Source organism: Parasteatoda tepidariorum, chromosome X2, assembly GCF_043381705.1.
Source record: "Parasteatoda tepidariorum isolate YZ-2023 chromosome X2, CAS_Ptep_4.0, whole genome shotgun sequence".
In the NCBI taxonomy this organism is placed as follows: Eukaryota; Metazoa; Arthropoda; class Arachnida; order Araneae; family Theridiidae; genus Parasteatoda; species Parasteatoda tepidariorum.
In genome coordinates, this window is record NC_092215.1 from 56,281,742 (window position 1) to 56,295,677 (window position 13,936).

General features: G+C 31.5%; 1 protein-coding gene across 2 annotated transcripts in view; it reads right to left on the reverse strand.

Annotated features, from left to right (window-relative positions):
* Positions 1 to 1,741: 1,741 nt before the first annotated feature.
* Positions 1,742 to 13,936, reverse strand: part of LOC107453368 (adhesion G protein-coupled receptor L1) — a 70,224-nt gene continuing 58,029 nt past the window's right edge. For both annotated transcript variants that reach the window (XM_016070179.4, XM_016070181.3), the window contains 5 exons: positions 13,687 to 13,753; positions 11,954 to 12,039; positions 5,179 to 5,305; positions 3,056 to 3,136; positions 1,742 to 2,239 (listed from right to left, as the gene is read on the reverse strand). In XM_016070179.4, the coding sequence (XP_015925665.2) occupies positions 1,862 to 2,239; positions 3,056 to 3,136; positions 5,179 to 5,305; positions 11,954 to 12,039; positions 13,687 to 13,753 (739 nt within the window). In that variant the 3' untranslated portion in view covers positions 1,742 to 1,861. The remainder of the gene's footprint in view (positions 2,240 to 3,055; positions 3,137 to 5,178; positions 5,306 to 11,953; positions 12,040 to 13,686; positions 13,754 to 13,936) is intronic.

Consider the following 13,936-nt stretch of genomic DNA (forward strand, 5'->3'; position numbering starts at 1 on the left):
GTTTGGATCATTCCGCTCTCCTGACAAAACTGTTTGGACCATATTTCCCAGATTGCTTATAGACCTTATATTTTGGGAGTCAGAAATCCGAATTCGTTGAAAAAAAGGGTATGTTTATTCTGAGAAAGTAGGTTTTTGTGTCTGATTTCGTAACTTAAAATATCGTCTGCTCTAATTAATTAAGCATATTGGAGGTTACCCCCTTGAATCATTAAGATTGAGTTTTAGAACGTTAAGATCCGATCATTAGGTTAAAAGTTATTCAGGGTGGTCCGTTTTTTTTTTTGCGCAATGTATATTAATGCTATTTATGTACGGTGGATATTTAGAATATGTTTTGATTTTTATTCACTAGAAATTTTAAAAAATTTTGATGTAATTTTTACAATTATTAATATTTTTCTCTTTTTGTGATTTATAAGTATTATTATCTGCTACATCATCTGGCAGTTATGAATTAAAACGAGGACCTCTTGAAAAAAAACATTTATGTTCTGTCACATAAATTGTTGCAATAATTATTTCTTTAACCTTAACCGTTTTCCATTTAAAAATTTTTAAACACCCTGTAGCACGCATGTATAGGAAATAGTTTTGCAATGGCCAAATTTTCCTTACAAAAAATTATAAAATTGTGGAATTTGTGATAAATGTCATGAAAAAGAGGCAATATATACTCATTGCTTATTTACTCTTGTAATTTTATATTTCATCACTGATATAAATCAAACTAGATGATAGAAACTTTTTGATGTACGGACATTGAATTGTGGCTGAGCTTCATCAGTATGTTGATGAACAAAAAATAATATAGCTGTGATGTTCATAAAAAATTTACTATTGTTGATGTATTTAATTAATATATAGACCATTTGTGATAACTTCACATTGTAAATAATGATAAAATTATTATTTATAACTGCTTTCATTTATTTTTAATTAACTCAAGGGTTCATTGACATGCATGCTAAGTCAATTGGTTCTGTGGTCCCCACCTCATTACTTTAGATTGTGTTAATCTTTGGTTCATAAGTGCCTAGATCTGTCCAATAGCGTTTCATAATAATTAATGTTTAGACAAAGAAACTAAAATCTGCATTAAGTGGTGGAGCCTTATATAACACTTTGTGTATGTTGTAAGGAAAAGTTAACATTAGATTATTGTTACTAGCAAGGAATTTAACCTAAGGCTTTATGTGGATTGTTGATAGACAAATAATGAGAAAATTTAAAATTTCTGAAAGTTGTATTTTTGGAGTGTGATGCACTTCATTGAACTCTTAATTTTTATCTACCTGAATGTTGATTCTTATTCTAGGGATTAAAGATTATCTAGGAAGGACTTGAGTACCAAATTTTAATATAGCTGAAAATGTTAAAATGTGATTGATTTTAGAATTTCACCGCATGTTTGGAAATAATATAAGTACTAGTTGGCTTTAAATTCCACACACAAATTGTAAAAGACAAAAAATTATATTATAACATAAAAAAACAGGAAAGTTTTATTTTGAAATCTGTTATCAAAAATTATTTTAACTGTATTTTGAAATAGACAATCTTTAATTTGCTAAATTAATATGATTTTTGATGTTGTTGCCAAAATAATATAATTTTTGATATGATTGTATCAACAGCAATTTTTTTAAATGACATTTTAAGGCTTAATTCTTTTTATTTATTGAATTTTTTAGCATAATTTTTATGCCCAAAATTATTGTATAAAAACATCAGAAAAAAGTAAAGAATAATACTTTTTTTATTTTAATAAAAATTCTAATAGATACAAGAAAGACTAAAATGCATCTAAATACATAAATTCATCTAAAATACATCACAGTGCCTTTTTTCCATAAACATATCACTGTAAACAATTCCTTACAGATGTTCTATTATTATTATTTCTTGTGATATATTCTATATTATTGTAATCGTGTGCATCTTCCGGGAATGATTGAGATCTTGTTTTATATCGACGTTGCGGATGGAAATTTGAGATTCCATTTTCTGATACTGTGTGAGTTGCTTTCTCTTTGGATTTAAAATTTTCACTGTTCCAGTTTTTTTTACCCTTTATTTTTGCTCTATATGCATTTATATTTTCTCTACTTGACTTGCGATGTGGTGTCAGATTGGATGGTTGTCTTGTATGGGCCATTGATGCACACCCTAAACTGTTCACGCTTGTTCTTGTTGATAACTTGCTGTGCAACTGATTGCTCGATGTTTGCTGAGAATACTTTAAAAAATAAGATGGTATGCATATTAGTTTAAATATTTTATAGGTACAGAAAGTCATTTGTACTTTTTGGAAATAATTTTGGTCATTAATTTTTATGTAGGAAATACTTATTAATTTGTGTGTAACTCAAATTTTCCAAGAAAATTGCTTTCTCTCAGCACCATTTTTGTTGATTAGTTTTTAAAAGTGGTGAAAGATAATATTGACTGGTTATGTGAAAAACACAAATTTCCATTTCTCAACTGAATAATATGACTATACAAAAAATATTGAAAAGGGATTCTTGGCAGTTTAAGTTATACAAATCAAAGTTTTAATTTAAGTTAAAATTAATTCATTTTAATATCAGCAACTTGATTTTGTACAAATTTTTGAAGAAGAAATTTCATCTGTCAACAAAAGACAACAAAGGACAACATTAATTTGATCGTCATGTTTAGAATGTCATACTATAGTTAAACAGTAATTTATAAAAGATAGCAAGAGAAATAAAATACAATAAAGCATTAAATGATAAAACAAATAAATGCAAAAACATAAACTGGACTTCTACACTTTATGCCTTCTTCAGAAAAGTAATAAAATTATAAAAAAAGCAAAAATTTCTAATAGAAACATTGCAAACAAAAATGTTAAATAGTTTTGATATCTAGTTGTACTTTAAAAAAAAATATTTGTTCTCTAAGTAACAAATATTTTATAAAGTGTTAGTTTTATGAAATTTACACCATTCTTACAATTTACAATTCATGAAAATAAGAATTTTTTAATGCATTGCTTTTCTTAAGAAGGCATGATTTGTTAGATAATTACCTTTTTCCAACAACTTTTGTTGCCACTCCAGTTAAGAACCTTTTCATTTAGGAGCACATGGAATAAGAATATGAATACTCCCTAGAACATTTAATAGATTTAGTTAAGTACAATTATAATATAATTTTGATAAGGAATCTTTTCACATTTATTGTAATGCATTGAAGAAAAAAAACAGTTTCATTCTTAATCTTCTCACTTGCTTTTGACACCAGTGAGATTTGGATAATTTACACATCAACTTCAAAACCAAAATCACCCTTAACCTGCACTCATGACAGAGGTGACATAAAGGTGTTTCCTTTATATCACTGATTATAGATGATCAGGATGATAATAAATGATCTTCGTATATAAATATTTCACACGTGTATTTTTGATCCAATGCTTCTTTCTTGGCTGTTTCTATACTTTTTGGACATCCTATATGTATACATACATACCTATTATATATATACACACACATACTTACATACACTCACCTCAATTGGACTTAGTTTGCTGCATTTTAATTGCTGTTAGAGCTGTAATCGAAATATTTTTTAGGTTTGGGGTGCAAATTTGTCAAAATAGTGATCTCGATAAATGTATGTCTTATCAAAATAAAAATAGACATGTTTGATGTTTTGAGATATATATCTAATGACTCAGAGCTTGCTTCCCACTTTCGAACTAATCCTCACCCACAGGGACTTGTTGTAACCTCAATGATTAATCATGTGTATGAAATGATGAAGCAAGGGTCGATTTAAGTGTTATTAGATAGGTTTTTCAAAATATCTAACACATGTTTTCAAATTTTTGATCTCACATGCATTCCTTGAGATACTCCAAATTTCAAACAATTTGTACCTCATTTATTTTTTGCGAATACAGCACTATCTGTGAACCAAAATGCTGCAACCTGTACATTAAATCGAGATACTTTTTTCTGTAAAATTTAAATCTGCTATAAAAAATTAGGGTTTCAATTTAAGACTTTGAATTAGAATTTTTAGAACCTTTTACAGCAATGTTTGTAAAGCGAATGAATGATTCCAAAATTATATAATCTGATTTATTGATCAGAGGAAAAGTTGTCAAAGTTTCGATCTGCGATGCATATCATTCATTCTACAGGAATGTCTAGACAACCTTGAAAATTCTTGATGTTGCTTTAATTTTGTCTAAGGCATCAATGGGTCTTGCTACCAGTTTACTATCCAAGTCTGCAGGCCTCACATACACTAAAGATTTCATGTGAAGAAAAAGTCCTTTGGATAGTTGTAATAACAACTACAAGAAATCGTATTGCAGTACAATTTTTGTAGTTTAGTAAATTTTTGTTGCTGTACTACAAAATTTGTACAACATTGGTACTCGGGCACTGCTTGCTTACATACAAATGTTCAGTGCACAAAAAAATATGGAACTCCCTGAATAATTTTTGATTTAATGATTGGATTTTCACGTACTAAGATTCCATCTTTAATGGTTTGAGGGGCTAACCTTAAAGCACAGGCACTATTTTAAGTTACGAAATCACACTCAAAAACGTACTTTCTCAGAATGAACATACTTTTTGAGGGATTTCTGATCCTCGAAATATGGTGTGGGGAGGGGGGTAGCCGCAATCTGGAAAATATGGTCCCAATAGTTTGCTCAGGAAAGCAATTAAAAGTTTGGACCAATTAATGTTAATTTTACTTTTTGTGCATTTTGCTATGTCTCATGCATAGACAACTTTTCATTTCAAGACGTCTTGAAGTTAACTGCTAAACGAGCATACAGCCAAAATGTTAATATTTGTCTCAACTTTGTTCGAAATCTTAACAAATGCCAGTTTCAAAGCTTTCCTGATCCTCTCAGAGTACCGCTTTTTACGTAAAAGAACCGGTTGAACCTACTTTCTGGCTTCGAATAGCAGCGAAAGATGAGGCAAATATTTACAGAGAAAACAATACAGTTGAGAGGCTCTACCCAATTCTAGTGGGCTATTTTTTTTAAAGGAATTAAAAATTTTTTGCTCACGCAATCATAAATCTAAGATATATAACTAAGATATTTTACTGATCTATAACAGAGATTCTAGAGACAAAAATGCAAAGTATAAAATAATGGACAATAAAAATTTCCAAACTAACCTGCAATCCATTGAAAATTGTGAAAATATAAGAAAATACTTGTAGTTTCCTGTCTATATAAAAAAGGCCCAAACACCAAGTCAGACCTAGTAAGCACATTACAGACATTGATCCACGAGCCCAGTTTCTGAAATACATTGAAATCATTAACTGAGCACTCTGACTATAAGATCCTACTAAAGTTTGGAACGATGTTAAGAAATTTTAAAACTTTCAGAAGTATTTTTGTATAAAAATCTTAAGACATTGATGCAAGTACACAGTTTCTGATATGAATATAAAATTTTAAGTAAGTACTTTCACAATTTCAAAAATTCTGAAAGATGTTAAGGAATTTTAAAACTGAGGTATTTTTGTAGCAATGTAAAGGAATCTTAATGTTTCGAAATGAGTAGGTATAATCCTGAATGTCCTTTTTGTTACATCTATCAATCAATCATTCCTCATTTTTGCGCCCATTATTTTTTATTAACAATTTTAATTATTTGAATAGCAATGATTGAAAGATCAGATTTATATCGTTGTTTTATTTTCTTCAGATTCCACTTTTAAGCTTTTTTTCAATGAATTGAAGAATCGTGCTGAATAAATGAACAAATCTAATTAGAGCTATGATAAAATACGCACATAATTTTATTTCTGGGTATTATTTCTCATTAGGCTGGTCTTAATGTTTGGTTCAGAAATTAATTTCCTTACAAAAAATGGACAATTGCAGTTTTAGAAAGAAAGGTTCTAAGGAAAATTCTTTAGGAATTTTAGAAAGCCAAATATTGTTAAAAGTATTATTAAAATGAACTGGGTCTATCTTATGTTGCTAAAATGAATGAAAATATCTGGTAAAAAGATCGGTGAATTTTTTTTCACCAAGAGGAAAGAGGAAGCCGAAAACTACTATTACTCGTTTAATTTGAATCAGATTTTAGATAGCGAGGATCTGGCAGATTAGGTCTAGAAATCGGCTCTTCTGGTGGAATCTTTAACTGAAGGATTTGGCCTATCTTGGGTCAGAGCCGTTTTTATGTTTACAGGGGAGGGGCCCTTTATAACTAAATTTAGAGGAAAAAATATTAATTTTGAATAATTTTTAAAAATTATTTTATTTTTAGTGCAAAAAACATATAAATTAATTATAAAAGCTTATATTATTTTTATCAAAAATTTAAGGTAGCAATACTTTTCGCTCTTTTTGAGAGGCGAAGTCTTCCATCATATCATCAAAATCAATTTCCTGTAAGACATCATATCCAATGCTCATAATTGACAAATGACTCAATCTTTCTTGAGTCATACTATTTCTTAACTCATTTTTTATTAATTTTAGTCTGGAGAATGAATGTTCGCTACTACAATTAGTTATCATGAGTGACAAAAAAATTTGAAATGAAATGTCAATGTTTGGAAATTTATCTTCGTGATTATTGTTTTCCACTATTTTATGCATGTCATTTATGCCTAATTGTCTTAACTTATTCTCCTGAGCCGAATAATACTTGAAATGTTTGAATTTATTGATTTTTAAAATTTTTTTTATTTTATAAATTTTGAATATCTGTACTATATGTTATTTGCAATTTTAATTGACTTTTTTCTCAAATTTTTTTTCTGTACGTTTCATTTTGCTTTGCTGCTCAAAATCTATTAGACTTAGAAGCATGGAATTATGAAGATGTATATAAAATATGTAAGGAGTTAGAAAGAATACAAGAAAATACAATTTGATTAATAGTTTCATTTTTTTAAAAATCGCCGCTAAAAAACCGACTTAATTTTGAGTTTACGACTACCAGTGTTTAACTACGTAGTCTCGTAATTTTAAAACCAATCCAGAAGACAAGGGAACTCCTGGATCAGTACGCAGAGGTATTGAATTGTTATGAGAACTTGGTGGAGTTTGTGACCCAGGCAGATTTTAACATGCACCAGTCACCATTTTATACATGGGTATTATTCGGCCTGCTGAATTCGAACTCCAATTCTCACGAATACGAGCCCATAGCTCTACCAACAAAGCTATCGCTGCTAAATTATTAGTTTATTTAATAACAGTCATTGAACAGCCCACACAATTTCGAGTTTATGGCTACTAATGTTCAACTCTCTACCCTTGTAATTTTGATGTCGAGAAATTTTTTCCTACTTGGAGGACGTTTTGATGGAACTTACCAGCATTTGAGTTACATGAAGAGGAAAACCACGAAAGCCACCCACGGTTAGTCTGACACTAAGGGGACTCTAACCCATGATACGCCTACCATTGAGAATATTTTACAACAGCACAGTGGTCGGTGTAAGTCGGGTGTGGAATTCATACCGACCAGCCATCACTGGGATTCAAACTTGGTGCACCTCATTCGGAGGAGAATGCTCAATCCCTTGAGTCCATCTTCAGTAAATAATATCTCTGCGGGAGGTATCAATTTTCCAATTTTATTTATTGGTACCAATTTTATTGATTTGCCCAAATTTAGTCATCTAAATGTAAATATCAATTCAATCGTAATTTTTGTAGAAAAAAAAAGGAAAAATAAACTATTTTTCCTCTTAATCTGCAATGATTAATGAGAAGCAGCCACGAGGATTAGTGAGCAAAATGAACAGGGGATGGAGCTTTCTAGTTTTCTAAATAATTGTTAAATTATTAGTTTTTAACATGCATACTTTAAAAAAAATAACAAAAACATTTTTCAGTATTGAGAAATATTAATTAAAAACTGTCATCAGATGGAATAGAAGCCACGATCTCACAGTTTTGTGTTAGATTTCATAATCATCAGCACAACTATATATACACACCTGCCTTGCGGATATTTTTTTTAAAAATTTAATAAATTAAGTCATTTGGATACTTGACATTCTTGATTTTGTTGAAAATTTCCAGATATGTTCTTTATGTATAGCTTTTAGACACACGTGTTTTTTTCCCCTTCAATTTTGCGAAAAAAATAATTTTTTTAAAAATTTGAAGTGTCAAAATAGGAGACCCTCTGAAATTTTGAGAAAAACACATCTGTTTGCATGCGGCAGTACAGTACCTTTTATGAAATGTGGTACTGACAGCACTGAGAAAAGATAGCATGGTCAAAACTATTAGAATATAGTAAAATTTACGGTATTTATGGGAGCATCAAAAAACAAGGTAGTTTTTTTTCAGTAGCTGATTTGGTTATGACTTCTCATGAAGTTAGCATAATAAAAATATAGTTTTTTTACCATCCAGTTCGGTAGGCATTTTGGTAATTTTATCATGATACCTTAGAGAAGTAGTTCCAAACTGTGTTCTATGGAACTTTAGGGTTCCGGGACGAGTTGAAGAGGTTTCGCGAATTAATACTTTTTATAACCGGGGATGAATACTCTTATAACTTCTAGTTAGTACTTTTTATAATCTCTGATTAAATTTAGATCCAACCTATAAATCAAATCTTGTATGATCTTTCGGTTTCCTTTATTAACTTATTTGAAGTAAAATACCAATTAAATAGAAATGGCATTTTTTAAATAAAAAAAAAATTCTAAAAACAATATGCTGAATGTTGAGCGAATTAATAAAAGAAAAAGCATTTATAAAATATTACATTTGTATTTCATACCGCACTTTTCAAATTAAAATAAAACAGCTAAATTCTTTTTCGAAGAAAAATGCTTTCTAAATTACCATTTTTAACGTTTATAACAAGTATCTTCAGTTCATTTAGAAGTAAACCATAATTCAGTTTGTCTTATTCATTTTCAGCTTATATATAAGCTCACCGGACAAAAAATTAGTCACCCTTAGACAAATCATGAAAAACATCATTTAATACCGTGCAACACCGCCTCTGGATTCGATAACCGTCTGGATTCGGTTGGGAAGTGAGTCCACAAGGTTTTGCAGGTACGTCGTATCCAGTATAAGCCACTCAATGAAGATTTGATCTCGCAAATGCACAAAATTGCGAGGATGCTGATTTCGGCGTTTCACCCGTTGTTCCATCATATCCCACAAATTTTCAATGGTGTTCAAGTCAGGTGATTTTGCAAGCCAGTCGAGATGTAATTGGGGGTCTGAATGTTCAAAAAACCAGTTACATAGTCTTCCAGCCAGATGAACTTAGCTGTTGTCATCTTGAAAAATAGGGGTATCGACAACGCACTCCTCAAGAAGATGTTGACTGAAAAGCGACATCTAATCATCCAGAATGCTCAAATAAACATGTTAGTTCATGTTAGTGGCCACCTCAGTGAAGCGGCTCAATCCAAAATATGAAAAGCATCCCCAAAACATGTCATACCCACCTTTGGCTTGAGCTTGATCTTGCACACAGTCAAGATGAAATGCTTCATCTGCTCTTCGTAGCACTCGACGACGTGCGTTATTTGAATAAAGGCAAAAACGTGATTTGTCAGACCATATTACATTCCCCTAGTCAGCAACTGTCCACGTCCGGTGACTTCTAGCCCACTGAAGTCCCGCAGCTTTATGTGCCATGCATGAGCAGTGACCTCTTACGAGATGTTTGACTCCAAATGTTCATTGAATTCAGCTCCCGTCGCAATATTTTCTCACTAACAGGTTGGGATGGACCTTCATTTACTAACTGAAGCAATTCCTGTCGGGTTCGGAAAAGATTTTGATTGACAAGTCGTGAAACTCGTCTGTGGTCCTTTTTCCGATCACAATTCTGACGTCGTCTTTCGTGACCACGTGTATTACACCACTGCTTGTAGACACGTTGAACAGTACGCATCGAAACACCAACAAATCCAGCAACTTCATTCTCCGTATGACCATGGGCACAGCCGAACACAATTCCCCCTTTTTGCCACTCTATCACGTCCTTACATTTACCCATATTTACACACAATTTCCACTTTAAATAAAAATATCTCACTGATAGCTACTTGCCTTTGATCACGTTGAAGCAGTGTGCACGCAGTTGAGCACATCACTTGAACACTGCGTCATTTAACGAAATCTAACGATTCATCGATGCTTGCGCACTAGGGTGACTAATTTTTTGTCCGGTGAGCTTATACACCAAAAATAGATTCAAAACTAGACTAGATATAGCACAAGGACTGCAAATTTAATTGTTGGATATAAAACCTTATTTAAGATTGTTAATGATAAAACGATGAAAAATCTTCATTCCTCTAATTAAATATTTTAAAAATAGTCTGTTTTTTAGGCTATAACGTTCGCAATTACCTTGATAAACTTTAATCATAATGTCGGGGTTCCGCCATAGATGACTGATTATTTAGGGTTCCGTAGAGGGAAACCTAAATAATAATTGGAAACCGCTGTCTTAGAGTATTTATTCCAAGAAATTTATGACCAGAAATCAGACAAAAGGGTGTTTCTGTGGATATCTGATATTTCTTAAGTTAGAAAAAAAGAGCCCAAGGCAATATAAAAAGGCTAAAAACATATTCCACAGTGTAAAGTGAGACGGCTATTTGACAACTCTGTGGGTGGTAGCTACGAAAGTGGGGATATTTTCATCAGTGGAAAGAGCGTTTTATTGCTCTTTTGGTTGGAAAAAAGAAGAGTAACAATTATTTTCTATTCGTAAACACTCTGATTAGAGTTTAAAAAGCGTCCGCCAATGTAAAAAAGAAAAAAAATGTATTATGGGCTTCAGAGGGCCCCAGCTACGAACAAAACTTTAAAAAAAAGAAGAAAAAAAGGGGTATCTGAGGGCCCTCTTAAGTTATAAAAAGTAAATGAGCTAGAATTAAAAAAACAATTAATACAATAAGATTTTAGACTTTTCGCGGCCCCATCAGAACTCGGGGTCCTGGGCCCATCCTTAGAAACGGCTCTGTCTTGGGTTGTCATGCTGGCAGATTATGTCTAGAAATCAACTGTTCTGGAGGAATCTTTAACAGAAGAATTTGGCTTTTCATGAGTTATGCTACAGTGGCTCATTTCTTTTGAATCAGATTCTAGATAGTGAGAAACTGGCAGATTTGGCCTAGAAATCAGCTATTCTGGAATAATCTTTAACAAAAGGATTTGGCTTATCCTGGGTGATCAAGCAGCACTTCTTTTGAATCAGATTTCAGAGCGAGGAATTGGCAAATTAGGTCTAGAAATCGGCCGTACTGGAGGGATTTTAACAGAAGGATTTGGTTTCCCCTGGGTTGTCATGCCAAATATGGTGTTGATTTCCAGGTATTGCGATTATAAGCGTTATAAATGGTCGAGTCGAGGCGTGAAAAAACCTAGGGCTGCTAGGTGACATGGAACCCTACCTGTCTCAGTTTCGCAAAATTTAAGCAAGTATGCAGCTGTACTGCATTTTTTCCGTAAATTTACTTTCAATAGAATATGTTACAGAAAATGGAGAATAAGAAATTGACTTTTGAAATTATCGTTTCTCTCGATTGAAAAATAAGATGATTTTTTCCTTTTGAATGAACAGCTTCAGAATAATATTTTTCATTTTTGTATCAAGCATAAAATTATACATTGTGTTAAAGATAAAATTACAAGTTTTAATAGTAGTAAAAGACATAATAGCCATAATAGCATTTGAAGTTAAAAATTAAATGCACATATGTAAAGAAGTGAAGCATAAATAATGAGCACTGTTTACATTAAAAAACTAATTTTTAAATTGAAAAAAAAAAATCAGAAATAGTGCAAAAACTCCAGTAAACTGAAATTCGCAATGTTAGCCCAATTTACCTCTTTAAAATATTTCTACTCTAAAAATACTATTTCATTATACTTTAAATAACTTAATTGTTTCTTTCGATACTGAGTTTCTTAAAATTGTATACATACTTGATTTTCTTAAGTGTGGTCTGCTCTCGCTTTATTCTTACACTTGAAGCGGAACGAAGAGTCAGAATAAAAACTACAATATTGATCTATAAATAGAATACAATAGTTCTCCTAATTGAATATAAATAAACTATCAAGAGATGCAAAATATGGCAATGAAATGGATAAGCTTACTAGAAAAAAAAAATTAGTCATCCCATCCTGGAGACCGGGTTTGAGATGTTATAGGTTTTTTTTTTAAATTGTGAATTGAACCGCTTACTAAGGTGATAATTAACATGAACTAATATGTTAATTTTAAGGTGTTGCCTATCAGTCAACATTTCTCTGTGGTCAACATCTTCATGGCGCTGTTGATATTCCTATCTTTCAAGATGGCAACAACGAGGTTCATCGGGCGAGAAGAATATTTGCCTATTTAATGAACGGACTCTATTGTATTTCGGTTGACTGCAATCACCTGACTTGCTATAAAAAAAATCTGTGAAATATTTAAAGCACTGGGAAAAAAAGCTGAAATTCCCTCTTTTCCGTAGATTTGTGCGATCAAAATCCTAATGAATGATTTAATTAGACGTACTACCTCGCCGATGAGTTTTTTTATTCTGGACACAGCTCGAAATGCGTATTTAAAAAAATGGACATTTGATTCCGTTTTTCTAACTTTTCTTATCAAAAATATTATTTTTATTTTTAAGAATAAAGTAATGGACCCAAATAAATTCGTTACGTGATGATGCCTTAATCACTTAATAGATTTTTTAAAATTAAGCTTTTTTTAAAAAAATATTAAAACTCATCATTCATTCTTCTTACAAGGTTGTCACAGGTCCTATAAATGTATAATAGTGGTTATAAATTGGCCTTGTACGAATTTTGATTTTTGAAACATGTTTATCGTTTAGTGTTCCGAAGACGAAGAATTACCTGATAAGTTACATCAGTAATATACCCAGACATTCTAACCCCAAAGTCCAAGACCTTGCTCCGTAATGATTATGCTTAATGTTTAAAAAATAAGAACATTCCTTGTTTAGTTGTTAAAATTGTGTTGAACATTCAAAAGACACATTTTTTTCTGTGTCCGTATTTTTAAATACGCATTTCGAGCTGTATTTTTTACTTAACACTAGAAAGACAGAAACTTAGTATATACCTCTATATTACCCAAAAGCAGTCAAAATGACTGGATTGTGAAAGAATAACTAACGTGTAAAGAAATTTGTATAAAATTAATTTTTTATATTTTTTATACTATTCACAGTTATATAACAGGTTATTAATAACAATAAAAAAATTATATGTTGTACAAAAAGTCACAAAATTCTAAGAAATTGTGTCATTATATACATCATTGTTTTTCTAATTGAAATTAAAAAGCAGTTAAAATGACTTGATTGGGCAATCTAGTATTAAACACTCATTTCGAACTGTGTTTAGAATAAAAAGTTAACTGGCGACCTGCAAACTTTTGTGCTCTCACTTCCTACCTAAATCTAGGCGGTTATCAAGTTCAGTAACAAGTTATCAAGTTCAATAGAAAGTTAACTGGTGACCTGCAAACTTTTGTGCTCTCACTTCCTACCTAAATCTCTCACTTCTGTGCTCTCACTTTCTCGGTTATCAAGTTTAGAAGTGGAGTTATATGGTTGCTTTTTCAAGATTTCTCTAGGTGTGATTGATTTTTTTCTGGTGAGATTAATAATAATTTTATATCGGAAACAAGTGCTTACTAAAATAACTGCGCAGGCAGGACCAACAAAGCTCCACATGAGTCCATCCTCTGATGATAACCAGCAACTGAAAAATTTAACAACCGTTAGAATATATCTTTAGAAAGATGGTGCTTGGTAGAAACTCTAAAAGCAGCGTTGTTTAAATGCAAAAGATAATAATAGACTTTAACAGTGGCGTAAATAACACTTTTCCTTAATCCCTCTCGGTGCGGGGGCACAACTTATAAGTTATATATATATATATATA